Below are 23,114 nucleotides of genomic sequence, written 5' to 3'. Positions count from 1 at the left end.
TTTTCGCAGCTTCAGATTACTTCGGCGCCTGTGGTGCCCTAAGCCTTAACCTTCTCCTCCACGTTTTAGCGCAGTGACAACTGGCGGCCACAGTGCCGAGAGATAAAACGCCGAGTGACGACTGCTTCGGCATGTGAACTTTTCGTTAGTGCTGGACACTAGCGGTCGACAGCTACACTGGTAGATTACATCTACAGCTACACTCAACAAGCTGCGCTCTGAAAGGTGCTAACCAGCACTGCTATCATGTTCCTTTCGCGAATGTTGCTTGGGAATAAAGGCTGTCGGAAAGCCTCCGTATAAGCTTCAATTTCTACTATGTCTGCCATCAATTTCGCAAGGTGTGTGGAGGAGGAAGTAATTTGTTACGTGTCCCTTTTTGTTCGAGAACTCTCGGAATTCTCTGTGCGATGCACAGAGACACTCTTGCAGTGCCTGACGCTAGAAATTGGATATAATTTCCGTAACCCGGTCTCACTAAACGAACTAGTGACCGTCTTCGCTATCCCCTCTAATAATCGTACTTCGTAAGGCTCCCAGACTTATGAGCAATACTAAAGAATTGAAAATAGATTCGTTTTCTGTGTGTTGGTTCAAATGGCTCTGAGCACTATGGGACTTAACATCTATGGTCATCAGTCCCATAGAACTTAGAACTACTTAAACCTAACTAACCTAAGGACACCACATAAGACCCAGTCATCATTTCTGTGTGTCGATCGCTGTTTTTGATATCCCGGTCTGATAGTTTACTGGCAGTGTCGCCAATTTAGATGTGAACGACTGTGCAACACATTGAGGAAATAGAGCTTGCAAGATGCCAGCTCACAGTTTTCGAACTTTCTGCAGATGTGCCTCACATTTAAAGGACTACCATTTTGAACATTCTCAAAGACAGATTTGGTTACCATAAGATTTGTGCACAGTACAAATCAAAGTGTGTAACCGATGTTGACAGAACTGAAAAAAAAAACGGTTTTGCTTTTGCCTTAACATTCCTTCAGCACTACCATGAAGAGGGGGAGGAATCATCATGACTGGAAAAGAGACATGGGTGCAGTATGTCAAGGCTGAAAATACGGACCAGTCGAAACAGAGGCTGCACACTCATTTTGAAACACGTCAGGCTGGAGGTATTTCGTCATTTCATTTTCTGATTACTATTATTCACAAAATAAAACGTGGATTGTTAAAGTGATTGACATTATAAATGCTGTCGCCTCTCTTCCAGCAGATGTCGGAATCGGAAACAGTCGCCTCAGTTTCGTTTTTTTTCTTTTCGTGTATTTGCCACAGCTTTCTTTACATCATAGCTTTTTCTCCTGCTTTTGGCGTACTCCTTTCTTGTTTTCAGGCTTGTCTTTTTCAGCTGTTAGTTACTGTTGGAGGTGTGGTCTCTCACAATTTTGTTGCTGGCGAATGGGTAGAGTGGCAAACCGCGGCACATTGCGGTATGGCCGATGGCTGGGCAATAACGTTTCCGTTTGAGGACCTCGCTGCAGCTCATTTGCAACGCAGCGCGACTGTGATGCAACCACGTAAGCACCGACTTGTGGCCGAGGGACTGGCGCGGCACTCGTACCTTTACGACGAGCGTGTGGTAAATGCGGAGACGTAAACTATTACCAAATGCGTGCAAACAAAAACAACTTATTGTTACTGTTTTTTTGGCTACCGGTGATAAAACACTGGACGACGTACGTCGGAGAATGAAGAATGTGTATGGGACAGCACGTCTGTCGAAAACCACAGCTGTGGTCCGGTGTGCGCGGCCTGGGAATTAGCAGAAGTTACGCTAACTGAAGTGGGAGAGACTCTGACACCCGCACTATAGTGTTGACCTCTCCGCAGGTGATTATCATGCATTCGGTCCCTTAAAACAGGCTTCATGGTCGACAATTCTTGCCGACGAGGAAGTGTAGCAGGCATTTACGGACTTTTTCATGCAGCAGGACACGGTGTATCGCCAAAGAGATATCTTCAACCTGGTGCGGCATTGAGATGATTTCCTCACTTGCATACCGATTCTTCACTTTACGGCCATCGAATGGAAATTTTTTAAACGTCCTTTCTATTCTGGAATGTAGGGTATCATATTCAAGGACTATATTGACTGCTTAATAATTATCTCCTGCTAATAAATATGTCACAAATTTTCTGTGTAGTCACAAAAATTTGGTAGGTATATAGTTAATATCTGCGTAAATTTGGCAAATGTTCTATAACTGTGTGCACACTTATTTAGAGTCTGAAAATGATGTTTGTTAAAATTGTTGCTTAGTCCGAAGTGACGAAAAACAACAGCATAATTAACAGTAGGAACATTTGTGATAGCTATGGTTTCCTTGTGAATAGACTCGGACACCCGCACTATAGTCAATGCTGCGTGTTTTACTACACCTTAGCCTTTTGCATTTTTATAACAACAAAACTACACTCATAGTAGACCTCTCTTTGATTTATAACAATGGATGTTGCCAGGACTACACCTTCGACTCATTTGATAGACCATCAATTTCGAAATCGTTCGACTGAACACAGTTTGCTAATTCGCATCAGAGGCGGCGGAAGGTGATCTGTATATGTAGAGGGCTGATTCGAGACAGACCACAGGGGCTCTGTTTACAATTTGCAGTTGTGGCATCTTGCAGTCTGCCAGTAATCCCAAATTATTCAAGCAGGCGATATCACACCATGAAATGATCGTTACAGTTTTTTAGTATTGCAATTGAATTTTGACAACAGATTCACGAGAGTAACGGGTGATAATTCTGTGACAACACAGGATTTTTGCGGAACTTTTACAAAACTCCGAAGGCCAACCCAAAACAAAAGGCGCGGAATGATTCCCTTAGAAATCATGTTTTGTTTTCACTACAATGAAAGATCCCGTGCCGCAAATGGAACGAAGGTAAGACTCAAAGTTTTTGGGTAGGAGATTTCTCTGCCTCCTCCTTATAGCCCGGACATGGCGAACTTCATCTGTTCCCCAAGATGAAGTCCTGGCTGACTACTTACAGCGGAAACTCCCCATCGCACTCATCACCGATTTATTGGTAAGAGAGCCCAGTGGATAGCCAGTCAAAAACTGAACGCAGATCAAGCATCAAATAAACAAGAAGGTTTACTGAACTGTGAAAAAGAGCAAAATAAAAACAATGAACGGTCGAAGCTCAACATGTGCAAAATCGAGCGAAAGAGAACAACCACGGCGCCGTTTTTAAGTGGTCCCGGTACTGGATTGCGAAGTAGACGAGCCGTGTTCAACACTCTACCCTGCCTATTATTTATATTTACTTATGAACTCTTCGTCCGGTCATTAGAATGTCTGTTCTCTTTCTGTAGTCTCGGCAGTTGATATACTATAAAATGGCGTATGAGTCATATGGTAAATATACATTACCGTCGCAAGTAAATGTGGTGAATAGTCACTCACTTACCACGCGTACAAAACAGGTGAGTCGATAAGAGATTCCCATCATATGACACACGTACTGCCACTAATGCTGTGTATGACACAGACGTGTTTTACAGTGAAGGATTCGGTTGACTTGTCGTCTTGTCATCAAATATTTGCGGTTCCTATTCGAAAGCCACTTCCTATCGGCTACTAGCAGAGTAGTTGTGCAGAATCAACTGTCGTTATAGGTCCCTTCCTTACTCTGTGCTGTTGCAAACGGACGTTACACCACTAAACAGACACAAATTTGAATGCAACGAAAAAGAAAAAAAAAAAAAACAATTTGCAGGAGGGAGCTTTGAACACCTGTTTGGCTGTCCATCACCGTGATCACTTTTTTCTTTTTTTCATTCTGTTCGTTATTATTCATTGTGTTTGCCTCGTAGTGGACGTCACATGACATCCGTTGAAATTCGTTGTTGATCTCTTCATTCAGTTTTTTATTACAAAGACTCTGACCGACGCTGTTGCTCTCCCTGCCTGCTCTATGTTGTGTGCACGTCTTGCGCTTACACCGTTCACTGTTTCTATTTTTCTTTTTTCCACAGTTCAACGAACCTTCTTCCTGTTTTCGTGCATCAGTGTTCAGTTTTTGACGTGCTGTCCACTGCGCCCTCTTACCACAATATCTGAGGGGGGGGGGGGCATGGGAGCTTTTATTTGTTACCAGTTCACGACCGACCGACGACGAGCCCCCGATGGAACCACTCTTTGACGAAAGGATAAACATATTACTGTCAGCGTAAGACAAATGTCTGAAAATGACTGGCATCTTTGTGAAGTATTGTCAGAAAGAATGTACGGGATGGACCTAAAAAATATCTCTTTTTTAATACCCAGTTGGAGGTTAATCATGAATAAACCTTGCATATGTATTTATTTACTGTTTATTTAGCCTGACCAGATCAGGACTTTAACTCCCTCTGACTAAGGTCAGCGCATACTACTAACTGACAATAATAATAATAATAATAATAATAATAATAATAATAATAGATCAGATTAGCACATTTCAACCCATATATAGCACTATCAGAAACGCAAGAGATAAGGGAAGTGGAGAAGATTGAAATGACAGTGAGAATGGCTTTTAGAAAATAAAATAAATAGAGAAATCTGCAACAAGGGGTAGGGAGAAGTTGTGGGGGAGAGGGACTATCGAGAATAAGCTGCACGGAGTGCAGGAGAGACGCCTATTGTGGTAGAAGGTGGACCTACAGCTGTCTCTTGATATTTGGGAATAATATAATTTATTTGATATTTTGAGGAAGATTGTCCCATTGTCGAGTCCCTGATACAGACAATGAATTGTTTAGAAATTGTATTTTTGCTGCTGTTCAGTAGTAGTGTAAGAGAGAGTACAGTGATTGTGAGGACGGTAGCGCAGACATGGAATGTGAGAGCCTCTACGCTTATTGGCACGTAGCCACGGTAGTTCGTAGCTTGGAGAGACACGGCCGTAAAAGTGTACGTCACAAACGTATCGCTCAGAAGCGCTCATCGAGAGTTCCAGCCTGCGTCAGCTGTGGTATGGAAGTCCTTGGAGAGTAACATCACCATAGTCAAGTATGGCGAGTATCAGTGTCTATACCAGCTTCTTTTTAAGTTCGAAAGGAAATACTTTTTCTTGCATTTTTGTTGTGAGTGATACGACGCTCACGCGTTCTTGCAGACTGTAGTTACATTTTCAGACCACTCGAAGGGATGGTTCAGAATTACCTCCAAGTTCTTTGCAGAATTTAGTACATTTTGACAACAAATACATCATTATAGCAATGCAGATACTAAACAAGAACTCTTATTTGATGACACTATCTCTAGAGCTCACAAAATTAGGGAAAGATAAACCACAGCGCGAGCGAGGCAACAACATAAGCCTGAGAAACATGTTTCATGGACGTTACGTACCTTCCAGCTATCTCAACTGTGTGGCTGCAACGTTAACTGCTTGGTGGATGACGCAGGCAAATAACTGGGTATTACCCCTGACCGAGGGCAAAACGCTAGACTGAGCGACAGTACTAACCATAATGTACAGACGTACGGTGCGTATCGTAACTAATAACGAAATTTCACACAACTGAAAGTACGCGATAATGGAAGGAACGTGTTCTAGTAGACCTCCATGCGCAAACAAACCGTTTCCGAGGCAACGGTGTGTAAGCCTATCGTCATATCGCTGGCTAGGTTGCGGAGTATCTATGCGGGCAGCGCGTTTGCAGAGTCGAGCACGAGACATGGAACTGTTGTGTTGTGTTGTGGGTAGCTCTGCATGTAAAAAGCATTGATAATTATGGAAGTTCAAGTGTTGCTGCAAGTGCTATTACAGTAACGTGATGGAATATGGAAGTGATTCAGAGGAAAGTGCGTAATGATGTAATTGAAAGTGAGCTGTGCCGCCAATAACGTATTTGTATATCCTCTCGTTGCGTGTCGCGCCGTTCATCTATCATCGTCGCTATGTTCGGTCTCCCAGAATGAACTAATGTGAATCAGTAATACTATTTACCACAGAAGTGAGTATTTAAGTGCCAGTGTCTTGTAGCGAGCGTGAGAACCTGCGTTCTGTCATTGCGTTCCGCATCATCAACAATCAACCGCGCCGCGACGGTTACGCGCACGCTCGTACAATTGAGAACTGTGAACTCTAAATTTCACTTTGTGAACAGTGTTAAAATGTCATTACTAGTGTCAAGGAGGACTGGTACAAAATATCTGTGTATGCGTGACGAGCGTAAGAACTTTAGTGCGATCATTCGGCTTTCGCATCATCAACAATCACTCGCGTCGTGTCGGTTACGCGTACGCTCGTCTGAATGATATTGTGGACTGGTAATCATCCATTAATTGGGATAAACACTTACGAATTAGAATGGAAACCAGTGCCACTTGCGATTTTGTTTGATGTCTCAGAGTATAATTGTTCATACCAGACGTAGAACAGTGTTGTGTTTTAACGTTGAGTGGCTCCCCTAAACCCGCTTGCCTATTTCGATGGATAATTTCAGGAAAGCCAGCAGCAGTGTGGAGCAGAACAATACGACCGCCGTGTGATTATCAGGTACGTGGTGTGGACAGGGCGCACAGCCCGAAACGACAACCAGTTGAAGGGCTCCCCACCCATTCGAACCCCCGGGCGTCTTACAGGTGTATGTGCCCTTACTAGTCGCCAGTAACTTTCATATCATATAATGTCCTAGCTGACAAAAATGTTTTTCAGTTAAGCTCCAGCTCACTGGGCTCAAGTTTCAAGTATGTCCATAAGAAGAAATACAATAATATTCCAGAGCGTTATTTGTTAGAATTTGTTGCCACTTGTCAAAGGAACTGTACCAAGTGTCGTTCTCGGATTTGGATGTAATACGGAGTTTACCTCTGGAGCTAGCTTCGAATTATTTGAGCCGAGCGAGGTGGCGCAGTGGTTAGCACATTGGACTCGCATTCAGGAGAATGACGATTCAAACCCGCGTCCTGCCCTCCTGATTTAGATATTCCGTGATTTCCCTAAATCTCTCCAACCAAGATCGTGCTCCATCTCTAATGACCTCGACGTCGGCGGGGCATTACATCCAATCTTCCTTCCTCCCTTCGAATTATTTCAAGCAACGCTGCATCACTTCGTAAAGCTCGACTATAGTGCACAATTACTGTTCTGGCGTAACCACCAGCGCCGGAACGAAGAGGAACAACGCAAGACAGAGAAGGCGGTGAGGATACATCAGGCATTAGCCAGCTGACAAGGACCGCGTCCCGCCAGGAGCGACCTCTGCAAAAAGTGAATGTAAGAGCCGCTCCTGCCAGCCTCGACCGGACATTACTAGAAAGTGTTCGCGGAGCATTAGCACCGCCTAGCAGAGAGTGCTACGAGAACAGTAAGTAGGGATCCACAAATTGTGTGACAGACTTGTCTTATCATTGCATGTATCTCAGCACTCTGATTTATATTGCCTGTCACCCATCGCTTGCAACACTTGTTCTAAATACGAAGCTCCATAGTTAACAATCATATACAACCGTTCGCTCGACGAAAGATCCGTACCCAAAGACTGGAACGTTGCACAGGTCACACCAATATTCAAGAAATGTAGTAGGAGTAATCTACTAAATTACAAGCCCATATCGTTAACGTCGATATGCAGCAGGATTATTGTGTTCGAACGTAATGAAGTACCTCGAAGAAAACGGTCTATTGACACACAGTCTACATTGGTTTAGAAAACATCGTTCTTGTGAAACACAAATAACTCTTTATTCACATGAAGTGCTGAGTGCTATTGACAAGGTATTTCAGATCGATTCCGTATTTCTGGATTTCCGGAAGTGTTTTGACACTGTACCAGACAAGCGGCTCGCAATGAAACTGCGTGCTTATGGAATACCGTCTCAGTTATGTGACTTGATCTGTAATTTCCTGTCAGAGAGGTCACAGTTCGTTGTAACTGACGGAAAGTCATCGAGTAAATCAGAAGTGATTTCTGGCGTTCCCCAAGGTAGTGTTACAGGCCCTTTGCTGTTCATTATCTATATAAACGATTTGGGAGACAATCTGAAAAGCCGTCTTCGGTTGTTTGCAGATGACGCTGTCGTTTACCGACTAATAAAGCCATCAGAAGATCAAAACAAATTGCAAAACGATTTAGAAGAAATATCGGAATGGTGCGAAAAGTGGCAGTTGATCTTAAATAACGAAAAGTGTGAGGTCATCCACATGAGTGCTAAAAAGAAGGCGTTAAACTTCGGTTACAAGATAAATCAGTCTGATTTTAAACCGGTAAATTCAACCAAATACCTAGGAATTACAATTACGAACAATTTAAATTGGAAGGAACACATAGAAAATGTTGTGGGGAAGGCTAACCAGAGACTGCGTTTTATTGGGCGGACACTTACCAAGTGTAACAGACCTACTAAGGAGACTGCCTACACTACGCTTGTCCGTCCTCTTTTAGAATACTGCTGCGCGATGTGGGATCCTTACCAGTTAGGACTAAGTACATCGAAAAAGTTCAAATCAAGGCAACACGTTTTGTATTATCGCGAAATATGGGAGAGAGTGTCACAGAAATGATACAGGATTTGGGATGGACATCATTAAAAGAAAGGCGTTTTTCGTTGCGACGAAATCTTCAAATGGTTCAAATGGCTCTGAGCACTATGCGACTTAACTTCTGAGGGCATCAGTCGCCTAGAATTTAGAACTAATTAACCTAAGGACATCACACACACCCATGCTCGAAGCAGGATTCGAGCCCGCGACCATAGAGGTCGCCCGGTTCCAGACTGAAGCGTCTAGAACCGTACGGCCACTCTGGTCGGCACGGAATCTTCCCACGAAATTTCAATCACCAACTTTATCCTCGGAATGCGAAAATATTTTGTTGACTCCGACTTATATAGGGAGGAACGATCAAAAAGATAAAATAAGGGAAATCAGAACTGGTACGGTAAGATATAGGTGTTCATTCTTCCCGCGCGCTATACGAGATTGGAATAATAGAGGCTTATGAAGGTGGTTCGATGAACCCTCTGCCAGGCACTTAAATGTGTTTGCAGAGTATCCATGTAGATGTAGATGTAGAAAGTTAAGTATTGCCAATATGCTGTATTGAAATAAAACTACAAGCGTTATTTGCTTGAATTCTTGCATAGCATTCCGAGAACGCAGCATCCCTAGGGCATCCTATACGAGACGAGTGGGCAGTTCCCCACTATTGGCGACGAGGACTTAACATTAATTATCTTCTGTTGTTGTTCAACTGTATCAATGATAGTGCTGTACATTTCACTTTCAAGACGATCCCAGATAGAAAAATCTAGTGGATTGAGGTCAGGTAACCTTTGAAGCCGAGGCATAGGCCTTCCTCGGCCTATGCGTCTTGAACCATACTGAAGTCGCAGATGAATGCGCCGATGATGCCCAATCATAAAGGTACCACATTCCCCAAAGTTGCATAACGGGGACTTAATCAGTTCTAGAGGAAACCGAAGGTAATCCCTCAGGTTTTATTGGAAGAATATGTGTTCCATAAAGGCGATCACGTTTCACCACTTACCAAACGGCACATTAACGGGTTCACATCCAGGAGAACGTGTTCGCTAGTATTAGTATATATTTTCCTAGTAACACACAGAACCACCACACTATGAACTAATATCCTTAGCATCAGTTTGATGCAGAATTATTGTGTGTATTCTAGGTTCGAATACGTTAAATTTTCTTTAGACACATAAAACGGAACAGGTTTAGAAAACACTCTTCGCGAGGAACTCAGCTTTCTGTTTTCTAGCACGATATCCTGCGAATCGTGTCTGAAGGGAAACAGGCAGATTTCATATTCCTAGATTTTCGAAAAATGTTTGACACAGCGCCAAACTTCAGGCTTAACGAAGGTCCGAGCATACGGCATAGATTGTCAGATATGTGTCTCCAATAGAATGCATTACAACGTAACGAAAAGCCAGAGTTCATAGGAGGCAAAGCTATATGAGGAGTGGCTCAGGGAAGCGTGAGAGGACCGCTGTTTTTCCCTTCGCACAAAAACGATCTGACTGACAGGTCATCCGGCGACGCTGTGGTGTACGGAACAGGGTCGTCTTGAAGTAGCTGTGGTACGATAACTTGCACAGAACTTCTGTTGGGTGTGATGAACGGCAGCTTGCTCTAAATTAGAAAAATACAAGTTAATGCAGATGAGGAAGGAAAATAAACGTATCATGTTCGATTACAGCGTTACTGACGCGGTGCTTGGTGCAGCCACATTGATTAAATATTCAGGCATAACATTGCAAGGCGGCACGAAATGGATCGAGCGCATAAGGACAGTAGTCGGGAAGGCGAACGGTCGATTTATGTTTATTGAGATTGTGGTTCATCTCCAAAAGAAATAGCGCGCGGAACACGTGTGCGACCCAGTCTTGAGTATGGCTGGAGTTTTTGGAATCCCCACCATGTCCGTTTAAAGGAAGGCTTGGAAGCTGCGTTTGTTACCGGTTGGTTCGATAAACACGAGTATTAAGGAAATGCTTCGTGGACTCAAACGGGAACACCCGGAGGGTAGAAGAAGACATTCTTTTTGCGAAACGCTATTGAGAAAGTTTAGATCAGAGCTCTTACGGATCGTTTTTCAGTCGCTCCACTTGCGAGTGGAACAGGTGAGCGAATGAAAAGCAGTGGTGGAAGATACACTCCGTTACGCACCGTATGGTCGCTCGCGGAGTAGCTAAGTAGATGTGGATTCGCTTTTTATTATGACACCCCCTGTATAATTGTAGCGCGAATAAAAAAAAGGAAGAAGATCTTTTCGATGAGTGCAAAATTTATTTCACAAAAATCCCTCAAGTATCGTCGCTATATAAGGAATGTAACACATCATGAAGAAGCGTTGAGAATAGAATTTGAAAATATGTTGCACAGAATGATTTTGAAAAAGCGTCCGATAGAGCTATAAGGCTAAAGATGTGGGCAATACTATCTGACAAGTGCTTTCCGATACACATTCACATCGCGGATACCCACTGAAGGTCTTACGTGTGTGATGTGCCTTGTAGAGACGCAAAACGAGAAACAACAGCAGGGCAGACTTTCATAATCACGGAAAATTTGCGTTTCAGAGCTGCGGTTAACATGTCATTGCGTGGCGATACACAGCTTAAGTAGCGGGTATGTGGGAACACTCACATGTGCTTTTCTAACAAGTTTATTATCTGGGAAGGAAGTGCACAGACCTTTCCCCACTCTTCACCACTTGTATCATCATGCTGTCTACAGTGTAGGTAGCTTACATGTCAAGTCATTTCCATATACATAAACTGATTGCTGCTTTAAGAGTACTGACAGTTGCCTGCTGTAGACAATATCCACAATAATTCCCTTCGACTTACATTATTTCTCAGTAAGATCTAAAGATTGTTCAGAATGCCTTGAAAGAGGAATCCCTAATTATCATTCGGCTAAAGCCGGCGTGAGTTGGTCGACTTCAGGCAACGAGTATTTTCTGTCTGGCTGCTGCCAATGTTGGCAGTTATCAAAACAGGTCGTTTGAGTACCACAGCTACTACAAAGTGATTTTCGTGTCATGACATACCAAACAAGTAAGAACATTTTTAGCGTCCTCACACCAGCACTCTCCATATACAGGTAGATGAGTATGTGTTGTGCTTTAGTAGGTTGATCTTTCTTCCTCTGCTCTCTGCACACCCCCTCCTTCAATAAAGCCTGCCAAAACATTGTGAAAACATTGTTGCTGAGGCCTCCACTCCCAGTTTCCAGTAGAGTACCAGAGTACCTTTGGTCACGACCTAAGTAAACATCAGAAAGTTTTTATTTCATTGTTGCTATTATACTTTCGGAATCCTATTCGTTACAGGTACATGTACAACTTGTCGCACTCACAGCGTGCTTGGCGGTGGGTGCCGGCTGATCAGCTCGCATCCTAGCACCGTTCCACTTCCCTGGGGGCAGCCACTTCAACACGCTGGGCCGATTGGTGCGCGAGTTGTCCGCCAGAGGCCACCACCTGACCGTCGTGAGCCATGCCCCACTGAAAGTCGCGCTGATCAACTACTCTGACATCAGCATTAGTGGGTCCGCTGCGCTCGTCACAGACATGTTCAGTTTCAAGGAGCTTTCCTCTTCAATCAAGAACGACATTGGTCTGCTCGATATGGGAATCAAAAAGAATTTGCTTCATCCTTATATAGCAAAGATTTTAAAAATTCTGAAGTTGCATATGAACATCCAGCCATTCAAGACCTCATTAGAAGCATAAGGTACCTACCGACAATTGCTTGCTTATTTTTTGGTCTTCATAGTTAACGTAACACTCATATACAAGGGGATTTTGAATGAAAAATGCTTGTCAGAAAGCCTTAATTAGCGCCTCCAAAACAGCAAATTGTGAGCATGATATTTGGTGACCATGTTAGTCTTCCTCTACAGATTCATCCCTTCATAGGACATATTTTTCCAAACGATTATGGATGTTCAAGAAATGTTCCATCTCGAAAATCGCCTTCATCGTTCTGAAATTGCGTGTCATCCATTCGAGAAAAGAGAAATTAGTCGCTGAAGCCACGCCAGAACAATACGATGCCGAGGGATGGAGGCAAATTGGATAGCTCAAAGGAGCAGCATGTGAGACTGTGTCCTGTGCAGACTGCACTGGCCTCCTGGCGTGCAGAAATTACACACCCTTGCGTAGCTTCCAGCGTCTCCTCCTCTAAACAGCTCGGCCTCGTCACGATATCTCGGTAGTACGTCCTTGACGATTAGAATCTGTTTGCACAGCACCATGGGAGTCCCAAAAAACACTCCACAACTCCTTGCCTGGTGATGGTTGGGTCTTCGCCTTTGTCTACGATGGTGAATGGACGTGCTTCCGCTGCTTGGTTTTCCGCTTCATCTCTCGGATTCCCAGCACTCGTTCATGGTGGTTAGGCGGCTAAACAAATCACCAGGTGCAGCCTCACGCAGCTGCAGTATTCCCGCTACCACCTCTTTTCGACGGTCTTTTTCAATGGGTGTGAACAGTTAGAGGACAGCGGCGTTTGTCAAGTTCAAAGCGCTGTAAGACATGCTGAAGACTGATCCATGACTGGCTCTCACTCTTTCCACTATCGCCTTGATTGCGATGCGCTGATCTTCGAGAACCATGACCTCTATGTCTCTTGAGATTCCCTGTTTTTTAAAGAGAGACAGTACAACCACTTCGTTCTCCGTCATATGGTTTGGTTACTGGACAAAATATATCGAAGTATCGATATATAGAAATCTGCTACACGACATTTTTATCGATATTGGTTTTGTCCAGGTGATATTGTTTGGAAATATACGAGAGTCATTCAATAAGTAATGTCCCACATTTTGTTAAAAAAGCCATTAATATATACAGCCAAACGCCCTTGCTGGTGCTTCACATTTGATGTTTGTTCTGCGCGCCGGTGAACCGTACTGGCAGAAGGCAGAGCCGTAGTACAGCGTTAAAATGGCGTCTTCATACTACTCAAGTTACAAGCAGCGTGCTGTTATTGAATTCCTGTGTGCAGAAAAAGAAACCGTTGTGAACATCCATAAACTTTCGTGTGCAGTGTATGGCGAAGCTGCAGTTGACAGGAGTACAGTTGGGGGGGTAGGGAAATGCAGAAACAGAACTCCGTCATCAGCCATGCTTGGAAGTCCTGTCACAGCCACTGCCCCAGACATGCTGAATCGTGCGGATGCCATTATTCGTGCCGAGTCAAACTTGCGACAACCATCGTTGAAATCACGCTGTTTTCTTACAGCTGGTCGAGAAAAACATTTGAGATACAGCTTCGCTTGGAATCGATACGAAAAGGCCTCAGGGAGCGTCATAAAGGGCGTCAATGAAGCCACCCTTCCCTTCAGCGCTGATTCCCACAGATTTCGCGGGCGGAAAGGACAGTTCACAGTGCGCTGAGCAACACGACAAATTTGTTCTCTGCTGCCACGTCCTGGACGTTCTAACCTTACTGTAAGGACATTGCGGGATCTAGCCCCATTAACCGTGATCTCACCCCTTTGGAGTGCAGAGTGACACCATTCTTAGCTGTACCACGCAGGTTGCAACCAGAACGAAACGTTCAAAACCATTCGATGCAATTCGAACGTCATCCGAAGGAGTAACCTGTTTTTATGTTTTATCATCCCTCATGTACTTCTGTGGCGTGACCACGAGAGGGTTCGACAGTGTCTGAATGAAATGGCAAAGTATTCCTCTAAGAACGCTCAGTCTGACAATAGCCTCGGTGAGACCCACGCCCCGACAGCAATTCAGCCGCCAGGCTGCTGCAGCACCTGAGGGTTCCCAAACCCCTTTGACGCTGTTAGTTGAAGTTTGTCTACTTGCAGGCGCTACAGCAGCTGCACGGTTGAATTTGTGTTTAAAGCATCGCCAAGCCGGAGGCTCAAGTTGTAGATCGCCAAGATTTTGTATCACAGAGGAAGATTGTAGACGCCATTGAACCAAATTTCAGAGTTATGGGTCGCAATGGCAGACAGTTACGGGGTTTCGAAAAGGTGATCCTCTCACTTGGTATAGGCAACACGGTTTACATCACTACACCCAGGCTGCCTATGTTGAGGTGCACGAAATGTTTTTTCGGTCCTGTTTTACTCTGCCCCTCCCGTACATCCACATTTTGCCTCCTTACGATGTGTGATGGAGTACAGTTCTGGTACCACTATTTTCCCCCCTTGCTGTTCCATCCACGAATGGAGTAGCGGGAGAATGACTGGTGATCACACGCCGTGCGAGGTTTAATTTATCTGATTTTCACACTCAGATCATTTTGCAACACATTTGTGGGAGGAAGTAACATGTCGCCCAAGTCTTCTTGGGACATACGCTCTATAGATATTTTGTTGAGCATTTGTGTGACGATCCCGCGACCATACAGCCCGCTCTTCGTTGGATCTTCGTTGTCTCTTCTATTAATCTTACCTGGTACATGTCTCAAACCGATGAATAATACTCAAGAATCGGAAGCATCAGTCGAATGACTCTTATGTGAGGCACTACTTTCGTAAATGAATTACATTTGAGATACTCTCACCTGATATGAGCCACAACTGCTTTTCCTCGAATTTGTTTTATTTGGTCATTCCACTTCAGGTCATTCGTCACGGTTATTAATAGGCAACTCATGGTAGTTACTGCTTCCCCTGATTTGTCTCCAGTTGTGTAATCGAACAGTACTGTATCTGTTCGCCTATTTATGTACGATACACTCTTTTACGTTCACCGCCAACTGACAGTCACTGCACTAATCATGGATCCTCTGCAGGTCCTTGCAGAATTTCGCTACAGTCCTCTGGCGTTGTAACCTTACCACACACAACAGAGTCGTACTAATAGCCTGAAGGAGCCTCCAACGTCGTCTAATACATCATTACTACGAACGAATTGTAAATAATGGCGGTCCTGTAACACTCCCTTGTCATGTTCCCGATGTTACCTTTACGTCTCTCGATTTTGTTTCGTTATGAACCACGTGTTGCGTTAAGAAGTCCTGAATCCAGTCTCAAATCGGGTCTGATACCTGATAAGCTCGTATTTTTTTCAGTAAACGACTACGCGGAACTGTACCGAATAACTTCCGCAATGCGAGGAACACGCTATCAAGCTGGGTGCCCTTATATACGGCACCCTGGTTCTCACTTTGGAACAAAGTGAGCTGAGTATCATAAGATCAATTTTTGAGGAATATATGTTGATTTTTATAGACGAGATTTTCCTTATCTAAAAATTTCTTTCATCTTAATCCCATACGCTACATAGTTACACTCTCACCAACGTCTTCCTGGTATCCATGTCAGTATCTGATACATGTGATCAACGTTTCTTCGTGTGTACAAATCAACTTATGACACTATCCTTCGGATAGCCGTCCTGTGTAATCACACATCCGCAGTATCGGAATTCTTTCACTTTTATCACTACCGTGTCGTCTCCAAACCTGATGTTAAGCATGACGTTACTCCCCTTTCTGCCACTGATTCTGTCACCATTCATTACAAATTTTGCGTTAGCCACTGCAGCATTTTGAATCGTCGGTAATTTTAGAAATGAGTAAGCTGAATGGAGGTTCGTATGTTGGAAGCGGGATAAAAGTGATTAAAAATTATGTAGTGTCTGCTCAGCATCCCATGAACGTCATGTGTTAAATTCTGTTTTTGTCTACAATCGGTGTCCGAAGGTTAACGAATCTTTTAAGATTGCAGAAGGACAAGTAGCTGGAAGAGCAATACCGTGCAACAGACGATCATGGGATGTTATTTAACAATAAGATGAACATTTGCCTGAAACAATTTAGGTGACCAATATGAGGCAATGGTTCAAAAAATGGATTTTTTTGAGGAAATTTAAATGTTTGCCATTTGTTCATATACTCTTTAAAATATATTCCTGGAAAACTTTTATTTAAAATCATGTGTTTTTCTGTCATGCCCCGATATGATTGAAAGTACGATTGCTAGGCCTACATCCTGTTTGAACATTTTGTCATTGAATGTGAAATTGTTTCTCGTCCTGCAGAGTTGGGTGAGAGTCTACTTCTGTGTACCGTAGTTGTACGATGGAAATACTATTCCGTTATATTTATTTATATCTATGGATCCTTTGACGGGGTATGTGCTGTGTAGCTTTACTATGTCTAGGGAAATAAAATTTTGCACTGAGTGTAATCTGGAGTTTTTTAATGCCTTGTATTTGCTGGTAACGTTCCACTGAAAAAAGAGATATGAATTTTGTATTGGTTTTTTAAAATTTAATGTACATTTCTCTTAACTTCGTAGCCTGGATACTTCATAGCAAAATCGTTCTGAAAGGGCCTTAAGATTTATGGATTTTTGGTTGGGCCTGTAACTTTGGAGCTCTAGGATTTATTACTGTTATGTCCATGATGCTGTTTCCACTTAAAATTGTGTAAATATAGCCAAGAGTTAGGTGTTATAAAAATTAGGAATTATTTCTGGGGAGAACATGGTCTCAGGTCTTTGCCATTGTGACAACTGTAGAGTGCAAGATGCTGAAAGACTTGTGACAGTAATGGCAAAAATGCAAGACGGTTAGCTATATACGAGGCCTGTTCAGAAAGTAAGCTCCGATTGATTGCCAAATTGAAACCACAGTGAACATCAGAAATGTTTTACTTGTAACAATTAGCTACACCTTTCAGCTACTTCTCTACGTAGTCGCCGTTCTGACTTAGACTTTTGTCATAGCGTTGTACCAACTTTTCAATAGCCTCATCATAGAAGGCAGCCGCCAGTGCTTTCCGCCAATTCTCCACGCTGGCCTACACCTCGTTGTCTGTGTCAAAATGTTGTCTTCAAAGACAGCGGTTCATGTGACCAGAGATGAAACTCAGGGGGAGACAATTGCGGACTGTATTGTGGGTAATCTAACATTTCCATTTGAAAACGATGCAGGAGCATCTTCATTGCCCCTGCAGAATGCGGCTGAGAATTGTCGTGAAGACGAAACAGCACGACAGTTATGTAATGTTGGCTGCATAGCTTCAGGCGAAATTTCTCACCAGGCCCTCGTACTTGGCGGCAGACACTATTTTCTAGACATCTTTACGCACTCACTGCGAGCTCAGAAATGAGAAGAGCGACGTGATGCTAACTGGGGTTATACTAGAGACACTACCCAACACATCTGTGCAAAGCTTTATCGGATTTTCATAGTCGTTTCCATTTCGCGACCGATCGGAGCTTACTTTCTGAACGCCCCTCGTATTGCAAAAGAAAGCTGGAGGACACGCCAGAGACAGAAGAAAACAAAATATATCCATGAGACCGTTTTTGATCATGAACATGTACATGTAGAAACTGATGTCATTTCCTTCAAAGGTGGTTTCCCAGACACAACTTCTTTTACTAAAAGCAATTTTTTCTGAAGTACTATTCAAGATAATTAAATGACATTGCGTATTCATGTAGATAACAACCATCTTCAACAATGGAACCTCAAGTAATGTGAAAGTTTGTGATATTTCCTTCGAAATAAAAATGTAGATGAAGAAAAATGTGCGAAATTTTGGATTTTTCGTTTTCTAAAAAATGTGGAAAATAGCACTTAAAGAACGTGTTTTAGGTTCAGATAAATCTCAGTGGGCACTTAATTGTGGTGGATATTTGATTGCTCTATGTTCAATAGCCTTTCACACAGGACAAACGTTTGGTGTAAAATTAACATGGACACAATACGAAATACGCTTCAGGTATTGTTCACCTTTATATACGGTACTTGTAGAGTATATTTTTCAAAGCGGAAGACGGTGTGTTCTTCGCTTTTCCTTTATTCGTCATCGAAGTTCAGCTGTAGAGCTTAAGTGAAATGATTGAAAGAAGCACGCTCTACACCATTTTTGGTGTCTGTACTTCAGTAGTCTAATATCAAGAGTCATGGTTCCAAAACTTTTGTTGTAGATTAAGATAATAATACAAAAACCAGTTTGGAAAATGACCAGCATTTAGTCATGTTTTCACAGAAAAATGTACACTATTTATGACTCTAAGGACAGGTTCTACATCATGACAAATTGTTGTAAATGTAATTGAAGCACCATGCAAAAAACTGCACTGAACTGAACTAATTTGACCTGCTGATTCTCAGTTTGCAAGCAGACAAAATCACCAAGACGTTAAGCATAGAGTTTACGGTATGTATAAAAAATGACCATCTGTTGCACAGTACTGGTTCTACAGCGACTTCTGATTCTATAGTGTTTTAGATTCGTTAACAGCGACTTCTGATTCTATAGTGTTTTAGATTCGTTAACCTTCAGACATCAACTGTGCACATATGCAGGATCTAACGGAAAAATAATACTGAAGAGTGATACAACAGACACTGCTCCGTATCTTAAAACCATTTTTATTCTATTTCAACCATTGGAACCGACTTACTTCCTTTCCCAGGGACTTCATCTACCTTTCATTCTACAACATGACAAACAGTAAATCACACTGCAAGAACACGTATCACAGTCATACATGCGAGAGTTAACACAAATGACAAACATACGTGGGACTTTCTGATATATGTCGGTCGACCGTAGAACATGACTTTTAAGAGACAATGTTTACTCTTTTTTTCTGACTGCTCGTCTTGAATATAAATAAATTCTTCATTTGTGTGGCCATATTGTCCGCAATTGCTTTACAATTACTGAAGGCATTTCAGTGCTGTATACAAATAATTTTAGTCCAACGACCCTTAATGAAATCAGAGCTGTCCTGACATTTGCTGGGCAGCTTGTTGACTAGTGTTTGTGAGGAATCTTGAGCCGAGGGATGTCTGAACCTGGCTGCACAAACGTGCAGCCAGATCTTGACAAGATTTCACAGCAGTCCAAAGACTGCCGGTATGGTTTAAATATTCATAAATGTGATATTTAGCACTTCACAGAATTAAACAACATAGTATTCTATGCCTACATTCTCAATGAACCAGTGAACTTATGTAAATACCTGTGTGTAGCAACTCTATCGATATGAAACCGAACGATAAGATATGCCCAGTCGCAGATATACCATGAGGCTGTCTTTTGTTCACTGGTAGGATACTAGGAAAATGCAGTCAGTATACAACGGAGACTGCTTACAAATAACACATACGACCCATCCTCGAGTATTGCTCAAGTGCATTCGACCCAAACCAAGTAGGAGTAACGGGAGACAATGGGTGTATACGTATAAGGGGAGCATGTCTATTTGACACATGGGGGAGAGTCGCAGAAACGCTGGAAAAACTAAACAGGCAGGCGAAGAGCTTTAATGTAGATGCTAACTATCAGATGATCGCCTTCTTGTATCAAAAACCAATTTTATGTAATGACTCTAGAAATACACTACACCCACTAAGCATCGCTCCAGTAGGGATCATGAGTTCAAAGAGTCGACTAACTACAGCACGCACATGGGCGTTTAAATAATCATTTTTCCCTCACCTAGTACGAGAATGGAAAATGAACAACCCATAATAAGTGGCACAATGGAAAATACCACAAGCCGGACACATAATAAGTGCACCAATGTGAAAACGGCCAGCTACCGACGCAGTACTGTATTCAGCGGAATACGAACTGTGATCGTTTTGGCTTAAGTTTCTCTAAGATGTCCAATGTCTGGTAAAATGTTTTCCCTAGACATTCAAAGATCGCAGGTCTGTCTCAAAGTCTGGGTCTGGAAAAGAACGTAATGAAAGAATACAGAAGAGACAGCAAGAAATTCGTAACAGAAATGAGTGGCTAAAAATGTGATTAACAGCTTTACAGACACGTGTCTTAATGTACATAAGATTGTATAAAGTAACAAGTTGTATCACAGTGTAATAAACGATACATTATGTTTCCACATATTATCACTGGAAGTAATTTCAAAAATTCAAGGTACCGTAAAGGCTGACAATTTTAAAATTAGTACTTTCTTACATAGCGCAGCTGAAAACAAATCATGTAAACATACATCCAAGCAATCTCAAACCTTATTCTCATATAAGTGATTCTAATTTTTACATGTTTCTTTTTCTGATTAAGAAAGTGCGTCGTTAAAACAGTATGAAGGAAATTACGTACCAACTTCAAACAACATCACCTACAACCTTATCCTACCACAAAAAGTTTAAAAAAGTTACGTAAAAAGAAATTGTGTTCTCACAGTGCAAGTTTTCCGGATTTCAATAATTTTTTAGATTTATCTTTGAGTAACTGTTTCTGCATGTACAAACATCTGGAATTGATGTAGCAAAATAGCACATCAACAGAATGTTGTTTATCAAACAATACAACTCATTAGCATAAGATGACACAGATATGACACAAAAATCACAAAATCTGTCTGTAGTTTTGAAAGAAAACGAGTAACTGTTAGGAAAAAAGTGTAAATATTAAGAAAGTAGAGGATGCTTTACAATGACACTTTGTTTAATTCTTTGAAGTTACAATTTTAGACTAGCAAAAATAAAAACAGTTTACTATCTTTTGTACAGAAATTCTTAGATTGATGCAGTTGGCCCAGAATATGATGCACACGTTATGTTGCTATGTGGGCTGAAGACAGAATACTGAGGTCTCAAAAATGAGGTAGAAAACGCACAAAAGATGCATATATGTAACTGGAAGTTCTCTGTGAGGGATATTTGTAGGATAGTTAAGGCATGAAACGAATGTCAGAGTGAACTACAGAAATTTCTTTATTTTTTTCGCATTTTAACAGTATAAGGTCAACCAGCAACAAGTAGAACTTGTTTACAGTTATACTTAATATGTTGACACTAATAGAAAGGTAAAGATAATGATTCTGTTTTGTGAATCCCTCTCTCTCTCTTTTTCGTGAACATCAACATGAGGAATTGGGGATTCCTCTATCATATCAGTCTTATAAATAAGAGCAATGTCTTTTAAGTTTAATTTTAAAACTATTTTACCGCTGTCTACAGATTCTGTAGCCATAGATTCTAGTGATTTTCCATTACTTCCTGTGTGGTGCTGACATATATGCAGCAACATGAACTGCTCGAAATGTAGCCAAGATAAAGTTCCCTCCACCTACGTCTGCTGGATTAGTCATTACAACAGGATCCGGTGTGATTCCTCCAAAGAGATCGACATCATCCATGCTGTCATCACAGTTCAAAGAGATGCCACAATCAGAATCAATTTCTCGGTTCCCTTTCTTTTTTGTTACTTCTCACAAGCATATATTTCTGGCTTTTGGCCTACTCCTTTCTTCCAGCAATGAGTTTACTACCGTACATATGGACTCCAGCAGTTGTGTTGCTGTCATACGGAAAGAGCGGCAACCCGCAATACTCCGCTGTGTGGCAGGTGGCTGGGCCGCAGATGAGTTTTAGGAATGGAGCGCAACACATTAAAGGATTATATTGAGAGCGTGATACTTATCTCCATGTAACAACTGTATCATTAACAAATAATTTAGCGGCTAGAACACAATTTCCTGTGTATATAACGTAAATTTCGTACGTGTATATACAATATTTGCGTAAATGTGGCAAGTGTTCTGGAACTGTGCGCACATTTATTTGCAGCCTCAAACTGCTGTTTGTAAAACTTTTCTTATACCTGCAAAGTAAAGTTTATAATGGAAAAACAAATTATCACTAACTATTCCAAACAATGGCAGCACGACTAACAGTTGGAACATTGGTGGCAAGTATGGTTTTCTGATAAGAAGACTGAGTTTTGGCTATATGAGTTTTAGGACTCCAAAACAATGAAATTTCGTCGACTTACGCCATAGTATAATAACCTTACAAAAGACTTTGTGCATCTTATATTTAAACATTATATGAATTCAACACCATCTTTTACATTTGCTGCTGCTAAAAAATTGTTCTTTAACATGTATGTGTTCTATACTTGACACTTGCATAATTTTTAGCTTTCGTGTAGCATAATTTTCGACACCTGCCAAAATTACGTACATTTGTCTGTATTTAAACACGAAGATATCAGTGCGCAGCTGCATGTAATAGAGAGTAAAACAGCTTTGTGTTTTGTGTACAACGAGACGTTCATACGGTCAGTCTGGCGATCCATTCCAAAGCTGCGTGGTGTTGTCGAACTGAAGGCTTCATCTGTGTAGACTATGGAAGTATCCACTGTCATGCACTTCATAATGCTTTGAAGAGTGTAAATGTAGATGTAGATAGGCACTCTGCTTGCGAATCAGGTTACTGGCAGCGTCTGAGGTTGTATCCCGAAAACAACTGTATTATAAATATTCAGATACACAGCTATGGAATTGAATAAACAGAAGTATTATAGCTAAGCTGTTCCCTTTTAGTTCTGTCATGGAATTTCCAAGAGAACGCATGTGTAGAAGCAGTTGACTAATCATGTTTTACATACGGTACATAACATGTACCTAACAGTATCAATATTGAGTGTACCGCTAAAACCACTTACAGTTCCGATCAGACGAAACATTTCAGCACTCAGATGTTCCGCGAACAGCAAAATGCGAAGCCTATGGTGGCATGGGTGCGTCTGGGTGGAACGCAGCATCACTACTCTAGCCGCGGTAAAGAGTACGATGTCTCAAATCTCTACGAAAAGGAAGGAAGATGTCGCGTGTCGACATCGAGGTCTTTAGAGACGGAGCACA

General features: G+C 42.1%; 1 protein-coding gene across 1 annotated transcript in view; it reads left to right on the top strand.

Moving 5' to 3' along the window:
* The window catches only part of LOC126484655 (UDP-glucosyltransferase 2-like), a 69,563-nt gene extending 57,335 nt beyond the window's left edge, over nt 1–12,228 (top strand). The window contains exon 7 of the mRNA XM_050108246.1: nt 11,922–12,228. Within this exon, the coding sequence (XP_049964203.1) occupies nt 11,922–12,228 (307 nt within the window). The remainder of the gene's footprint in view (nt 1–11,921) is intronic.
* The last annotated feature ends 10,886 nt before the right edge of the window (nt 12,229–23,114 follow it).

Source organism: Schistocerca serialis, chromosome 6 (assembly GCF_023864345.2).
Source record: "Schistocerca serialis cubense isolate TAMUIC-IGC-003099 chromosome 6, iqSchSeri2.2, whole genome shotgun sequence".
Lineage (NCBI taxonomy): Eukaryota > Metazoa > Arthropoda > Insecta > Orthoptera > Acrididae > Schistocerca > Schistocerca serialis.
The sequence above is the reverse complement of the archived record's forward strand: the minus strand, read 5'-3'. Positions and strand labels throughout refer to the sequence as shown.